Source organism: Mycetomoellerius zeteki, unplaced genomic scaffold (genome assembly GCF_001594055.1).
Source record: "Mycetomoellerius zeteki isolate Tzet28-1 unplaced genomic scaffold, Tzet1.0 scaffold320, whole genome shotgun sequence".
NCBI classification, from domain to species: domain Eukaryota; kingdom Metazoa; phylum Arthropoda; class Insecta; order Hymenoptera; family Formicidae; genus Mycetomoellerius; species Mycetomoellerius zeteki.
In genome coordinates this window covers 41,467-49,015 of record NW_017257306.1, presented here as the reverse complement: position 1 = coordinate 49,015, position 7,549 = coordinate 41,467, and the positions used below count along the sequence as shown (strand labels likewise).

Here is a 7,549-nt window from a genome sequence, read left to right as displayed (position 1 = left end):
ACTTAACATTCACAACATTTGCACATTTTTTTATTAGGACTGAATCATATTAAATTAGAAATAAATTTTTGTACACAAGTGAAATATATTGTATATGAGATACATAATATTATCTAGTTTTATTTTCATAATAAAATGGAGTAATTATATCTAAAAACTAAAAAAATGTTAAAGCAAGTATACACACACATATATATAATACATATATAATATGAACATTCGTACTACCATTTCTTCTTATCTAATGTATCGATTGTTATCTTCGATAGACTGACTTCATGCTCGCAATAAAATAAAATTTCTATTCTACAACTTTTATTACCGATTATCTAACTGATAAATATAATGAATGTCTACAATTATCTGATTTTCTCTTAAATTTTAGATTCATAAATTCGTAGGAATTTATAGTTTCTTACTATTCTAAAACAAAATGAAAAAAGAAGCTTCTTAGGAAAATATTAATTATTTTGCGTGTGATACGTTTTTATTTAGAATATTTTAGAAGATATGGATACCTTATTTTCCCCACCTTCCTCTACGCTATTTTTCTATTTTGTACTGTTGTGCAATCAATCGATGTTATATTAATTATCACACGTCGTCGTTCGTTATTAATTAACTGAAAGAATTACATTGATTCGTCGCAGTAGTAGTGACTAATGGAAATAGTTATTAAAATCCATTATAGATAAAAATCCATTATTAGTGTTCTTTCTTTTCTTTTAGTGTCATTTAATATGCGTCATTTAATACGTATATTACGCATGAGGTATCATTTTATCCTTGTTGTTCGCAGAGTGTTAAACAAGAATTACGATACATCATGCACATTATGCGTGCAACGGAACGCAACTTTAGATTGTAGTGACTGAACTTTGCATCAAATGTCTCGCAAGATCAAACGATCATTCAATTAAAAAAAATAAACTTTTATTGCCAGATGATTTCTTATCTATATTTTCCTGTTTTCGTCTTGCACGAATACCTGATAATAAAATGATGACATTGCATCAGCTATTAGATATAATTACATGCTGCGCGTGATAGAGTAATCTACGGTTAATACGCAATACTCCGGAAGAAGCGCGTATTTGGTCGCATCAATGACACGTATTTTCATAATGATTAACTATCAAAATGTAGACGCGGCAATAAGTCATTTCTCTCTCATACAGTTATCTCCGTGTAATGTGTATAAAGTCCGCGCATTGGACCAACTTCTTGTAGTATCATAGAGCACATCAAGCAATCGAGATGCAAGCTATTTATATTCTTACTGTAGTAAAATTTTTTGTATCATTATGTAATATCGGTTTTTCATATAAAGTTTCAATAAATTAAAATTAAACGATTTTAAAAAATTTCTAAAAACGAGAAAAACAAACAATCATGTCGGAGATAAAAGTGCTGGATGGTGGTTTTTCTACGCAATTGTCTACCCACCTAGGTGAAAAAATTAACGGTGATCCTCTGTGGACTGCACGTTTCCTCATAACGAAACCGGAGGCCGTCTTCGCTACTCACTTGGATTTCTTGCGTGCTGGTGCCGATATCATAGAGACAAATACATATCAAGCAACTATCGATGGTTTCATAAAGCATCTCAGTATCACCGAGGAAGAAAGTCTGGAGATTATCCGTAAAGCTGTTGATTATGCTAAAGATGCCGTTAACGCTTATAGTAAAGAAATAGAGAATGATGAAAATGTGAGGAATCGAAAGCCACTAATCGCTGGATCTTGCGGTCCTTACGGCGCTTGTTTGCACGATGGTTCGGAGTATACTGGTTCGTATTGTATCAACATATCGCGAGAATTTTTGATCAACTGGCATAGACCTCGCATACGCGCATTGCTGGAAAGAGGTGTTGATCTATTGGCGATAGAAACGATACCTTGTGTCCGCGAAGCGGAGGCTATAATCGATCTACTCAAGGAATTTCCAGATACGCGGGCATGGTTGTCATTCTCTTGTAGAGATGATGGAAAAAGCTTGGCAGACGGCAACAACTTTCAAGAGATTGCCGTGAGATGTTACAAAAATGCACTACCCGGACAAATATTAGCGATCGGTGTTAATTGTATTGCTCCACAATGTGTTACCGCCCTGCTGCAAGATATCAATAAAAATAAGTTAAATAATCTCATACCATTGGTGGTATACCCTAATAGCGGAGAAAAATATACAGTACCTGAAGGTTGGAAAAAAGAAGGAAAAACTCCCTCTTTGCACGAGTTCATTGATGAATGGTTAGATCTTGGCGTTCGCTACATCGGTGGATGTTGTAGAACATACGCTACGGATATCAAACGAATAAGATCTAGAGTGGACCAACGTCAGACATAGACATATATATATTATGTAAATTTAATGGCCATTGAGAGGATGACTTTACATGATTTTTATAATGCTTGCATAAACGCAAAATATATTACACATAAAATGTTTACATGAATAATGCGCGCGCATTCAAATTTTATTTCTACAAATCTCCGAATAAATATTATATATATATATCCAATATATCATATTACGCTAATATTATTTCAAATTATATTTATTTAATAGAAATAACACGAGAAGAATAATTATAGTTTTGGATCTATTTCATCAGTAATTCTGATGGAATACGGCACATCGTGTATCGTTGTATTACTATGAAAATGACCACGTCGATTAATGACATCTTTAATTAAATTCTGCTTATACGTCATCCATCTAAAATAAAAGTCAGAGACAATAGTATAACAATTTCTACATAAATCTTTAAATCAATAATTAGATAAAAATCGATAATTAGAAGGAATCTGAGAATATATTACTGTAATTATGATTAATATAATAATTTATCATACTTTCGATTTAGAAGAAATTCGTTAAATAGCTGTTTCTTAGTTGGATATTTTGAGTCCATGAACAGTTTCACACGTCCCCAAATATTGGCACGGTTGTGCTCGAGCAACCAATATCGCGGGATGAGAAAACATCGTACTGGCGTAATCGCTACGACTCTTCGATGAAGCATTTTCTCTCCTTAATTAATTAAACATTGATTTATTACAACGTATTAGATAAAAGAAAAAATAATTTGTATATGTATTTCTCACCTAAACCGAAACACGCACCCCGTGAAAAAGTGCATATTTGCATGAATATAGTGCGAACATCACTGGGATAATGTAATTGAGATGTAACCGATGGTTCTCGCATTAATATCGCCGCAATATCAGTAACTTCATGCCATCCTTTAACCTTGATTTTGTAATATTTATTAACACACGCAATTTATGATCCTAATTTACTGACAAATGAAATAGAATTTATCCAAACATGTTATCATTCCGTTTCAATAATAATAAGTTTAAGGAGATCCTAAAACCACGATTACGTTTTAGGAGAAATCTCCGAATTGGCTTCACGGATTGTAAAATTTTTTTACAGAATTAAAGAACGTATAAAAAAAAATTCCGGAAAACACAATTTCATGAGAAAATCGGAAAAAAATTAAAAAATTCACTTTTTCTGGCACGTAAAACTGTCACTTGAGATTAACATTTACTTGATATAAAAGTTTTACAGCTTGTAGATTAAAAATAAGCATCTAGCGGAATTCAACTTACTTGAACGAACACTACTGAATTTGTAGACTTAAGATTTAAAGCGTAGAAAAAATTTTCTTCTAACACATAATTACGTGCTTTCCAAGGACTCAGAATAGAATTCCGACGTCAACAGAGCTGAAATTCCATGTAGTAATAATTACGCGGTCTTGCGATAGAGGGTGCTGGCATATGTTAGATAAGGACAGACATATGCGTTTGAATGAGACAGAATGATATATAATATAATGTAAGAAATGAATCAAAGATGTCACTATTATCGAATTTGGATTTAAAAAAGTCTGCACTATCGACCTCGATCAAGTTCGGTAATCGGTTTAAGATCCCCTTAACTGATAAACAAACTTCAATAAAATAAATTATTAAAATGGCTCAATCAGAATAAATCAATAATAAAAAAGGGCTACAAGCCAGATACAATATAAAGAATGTTTAATATTAATAGACAGATACAATATAAAGAATGTTTGATATTAATACACTACAGACGTTTCGACCTCGATCGGGTCATTTTCAATGTAATAATTTATCTGTCTATTAATATTAAACATTCTTTATTTTGTATCTGACTCGTAGCCCTTTTTTTATTATTGAAACTTCAATAATTTACTCGGATAGCTATAATATTTAAAATATAATTTTTTCGTTTTAACATAATTCGATTAATATAATTTTATTGATTGAGAATAGATTAGTAAGAAGAAAAATAGCGTATATTGTAAATACTCACGACGTCTAAAAGTGTGGTAGTAACGATACTTGCTCGATCATCCTCGTCTTGTGTTTCAACAGATTTCTGCGAAAAAGATGCGATCGGTAAACATACATATTCTGTGTTATACCAATTTTCGGTATAATCAGACAGTACGAAGTAAAATATCTTTGCAATAATGATTAAAAGAGTTGTCTGAATTATATATAATCATTGACTAGCTGTAATTCAATCCGCATACAAGTGGCTTTTATAACAAATAAAATCTTTTATGTAATCTTTTTATACAATAATGCAGACTATATTTACCGTATTAAAATTAACGTAGTTATTTAAAACTGTTTCTTAATATTTAAAATTAAATATAATGTATGTACATACACAAATAGCGCATCGAAAAAGTACAAGCGTAAAGAAAAAAGTGCATAAAAAAGAACAAAGTTTTATTAAAATTAAAGAATATATAAGAGAATAAAGTTATTTCTTCTTAATTCGTACTGGAATGGATTTATCAAATTGATTTGATTCAAGCTTGTCAGATTCCTCCATTTTTTTCGACACTCTTCGTAGTTGTGGACCGAAAGTTTCGGAATCGTATAATTCGTATTGCATTCCATGATAAGAAGGACGCTCATGAACAAGCATATGCTCAATAAGGCGACATTTACCATTCAGAATAAAATGCACATAATTCACCATGCCTTTTCCATCACCTAACAAAATCTTTCAAATTAATTTGTTAATATTTTCTGTATTTTTTGTGTTCAGATTTGTGTTTATTTCTTGAGACTAGAGATATTTTCGAGAATAATGAATTATCGAAATATTAGAGGAGAAAGTATTATTACGCCCTCTCATTACATCTTATAGAATAACTAAATAATCAATATTTAAATATAAAAAACTTAACGATTACATTTATCAAAGTGTTATTCAATCGATCTTAGACTCAAAGTTATAAATTTATTACTTAAGATATTATTTTTAAAAATACGAAGGTACTGCATAATAGATCGAAAAGGATAGTAATAATTCCTCTACAAAAATAGATTTAAAAAATAGGTTTTGTTTAAAAAAAAAGAAAATTTTTTTACATTAGAAGAATCTCTCCAATGATCTTGATTTTAATATACATTATAGGGATCAGGATACTGATCGCATACGAACTACTGAACAAATGATTTCATAAATAATTTTTTTCTACCTAATAGCGGAAATATTAAGAAGGGCCATAATATATGTAAAAGGCCAACAAGGGCCCCATAATATCACCTTTTTCTCTATCATAAAATAATTATTGCACTGCCAAATTATTTACCTCGTTAGGTTTGAAGTCTTTTAATTTGCTCAAAATACAACATTCTCGTACCGTCTCTTCATCCCACAACTTGAAATAATTAAAATGAACCAACGCATCACGCAGAACATCCCATTTTTTTGTCAAACTACTGCGCAAGATGTTATCAAAATCGTCTCGAGTAATTAGAAGCAAATCGACCGACGCTAAATAATATTCAAATAAGAAGTAGTATAAATTTAGATGAAATCTATTAATACGTCATTATTTTCTTAATTCGTTTCTACTAACTTTTAGTAATTATCGTTGACGTTCTCGGTATCGTGTGCAATAATGCAACTTCACCAAACATATCTCCTGAATGTATGATCCCCATATTTATAACTTTTTCATCGCCTAATAGAAAACATTACATCTAATTCTTCACTTAAGCTACATAATTTTTCCTTCAGAAATAATCCTCTTTCAAAAATATAGATATAACTTATCTTACAAAGTAAAGTTAAAACTTATTACAAAATAAAGTCAAAAAAATGATGTAATATCAAATTAACAATAAGAAATTCATTCCAATATTATAAACTAAATGGAAGATGCTGATATATCTTGTATTCCTATCTCATCGTATTCTTGTATTTATATCATGTATAAAACAGCAAATATTCTCTATATATTCACACACACACACACACACACACGCACGCACGCACGCACGCACGCACGCACGCACGCACGCACACACGCGCGCACGCACGCACGCACACGCACACAATATAAAATTCTTTCCAATTTATTAGAGATTTTTTATGTGATTTTTTTCATGTCCAAGATTCTGTGAAAATTTGTAGTACCTACTATTTTTCCTTACCTGTTAAATCATCAATCACTACTTTTGACAAATTGACCTCACCGTTCATAATAAAATAAAGATTTTCCGCTTTACGACCCTGTTGAACGATTACCCGACCAGACGGTAAATATTGATAAAAGCACACAGCTGCCAGATTTTCTCTCAAATTTTCAGAATGCTTTGTGAATGCGCGGAATCTCGTGATAAGATCGTATATGTACGCTTTATCCGCGGAAGATCTTTCAAATGGTCTCACTAGAAGTATCGATCGATCCTTGAATCAGTGATACATTTTTTACACGTTAAATTCTGATTCTTTATTTCTATTCATCTATTTTTAGTGTACTATATATGTTTCATTGAATACCTTTAATGTAAGTAATTTTGTTTCTATTTTGTGCTTCTGTTGAATCATTCTAATATTAATCGTTACATCATCGCTAATTTCCTCGATTATCTGTTCTCCTGTTATCCATTCCATATATTCCAAAACGCGCCGCACAGCTGATCGAAATAAATAACGACCTTTTAATCTATCGGGCTAAATGAAAATAATTATGTCTTCATTTTGTTTCTCATTCTCTTTGTCTTTACATTATAATATATAATTATAAAAAATTTTAAATTTCTAAATAAGAATATATATTTCTTTATTAATAAGCGCGCGCGCGCAAAGTATTTATAAAATATAAATATTTTAAATACGAATTTATTGTTATCCCCATTGACAAGTATATGAATGATATTCCATACAATTAAAAGATCTTCTAAAATACATTTAGATTGTAAATATATATAGATTGTAAATTTTAAAAATATATATAGATTTGATTTTTTACATTTTTGTAAGAAATTCCAATATTATTTCAGTGTGTATATATTTAAAGAAAAAATTGCATATAAGATTACGTTTCAAAACATTATCGCAATGACTGTTTTACTTACCCTAATCAAAGTCTTCCTCGGTAATAATTTATACGCAAGCGATTGACGCAAAGAACTTCTTCTTGCCTTGTATAAGGACATTATGATAGAAAAATATGAAATTTATTGTTCATAAATTTTTA

The 7,549-nt window shown here is 30.6% G+C and overlaps 2 protein-coding genes across 2 annotated transcripts; one reads left to right on the top strand and one right to left on the bottom strand.

The window, feature by feature from the left end:
* The first annotated feature begins 1,321 nt into the window (after positions 1 to 1,321).
* Positions 1,322 to 2,463, top strand: LOC108725001 (homocysteine S-methyltransferase YbgG). The gene has a single exon (XM_018451746.1). The coding sequence runs from the start codon at positions 1,393 to 1,395 to the stop codon at positions 2,347 to 2,349; it is 957 nt and encodes a 318-aa protein (XP_018307248.1). The 5' UTR covers positions 1,322 to 1,392; the 3' UTR covers positions 2,350 to 2,463.
* Positions 2,464 to 2,557: 94 nt separating this feature from the next.
* Positions 2,558 to 7,549, bottom strand: LOC108724999 (uncharacterized). The gene is made up of 10 exons (XM_018451743.1): positions 7,428 to 7,549; positions 6,850 to 7,023; positions 6,501 to 6,756; positions 5,924 to 6,028; positions 5,654 to 5,838; positions 4,834 to 5,058; positions 4,354 to 4,419; positions 3,111 to 3,255; positions 2,859 to 3,036; positions 2,558 to 2,721 (listed from the first exon to the last, which is right to left on the bottom strand). Exons 1-10 carry the CDS (start codon positions 7,506 to 7,508, stop codon positions 2,592 to 2,594), a joined length of 1,545 nt encoding a protein of 514 aa, XP_018307245.1. The 5' UTR covers positions 7,509 to 7,549; the 3' UTR covers positions 2,558 to 2,591.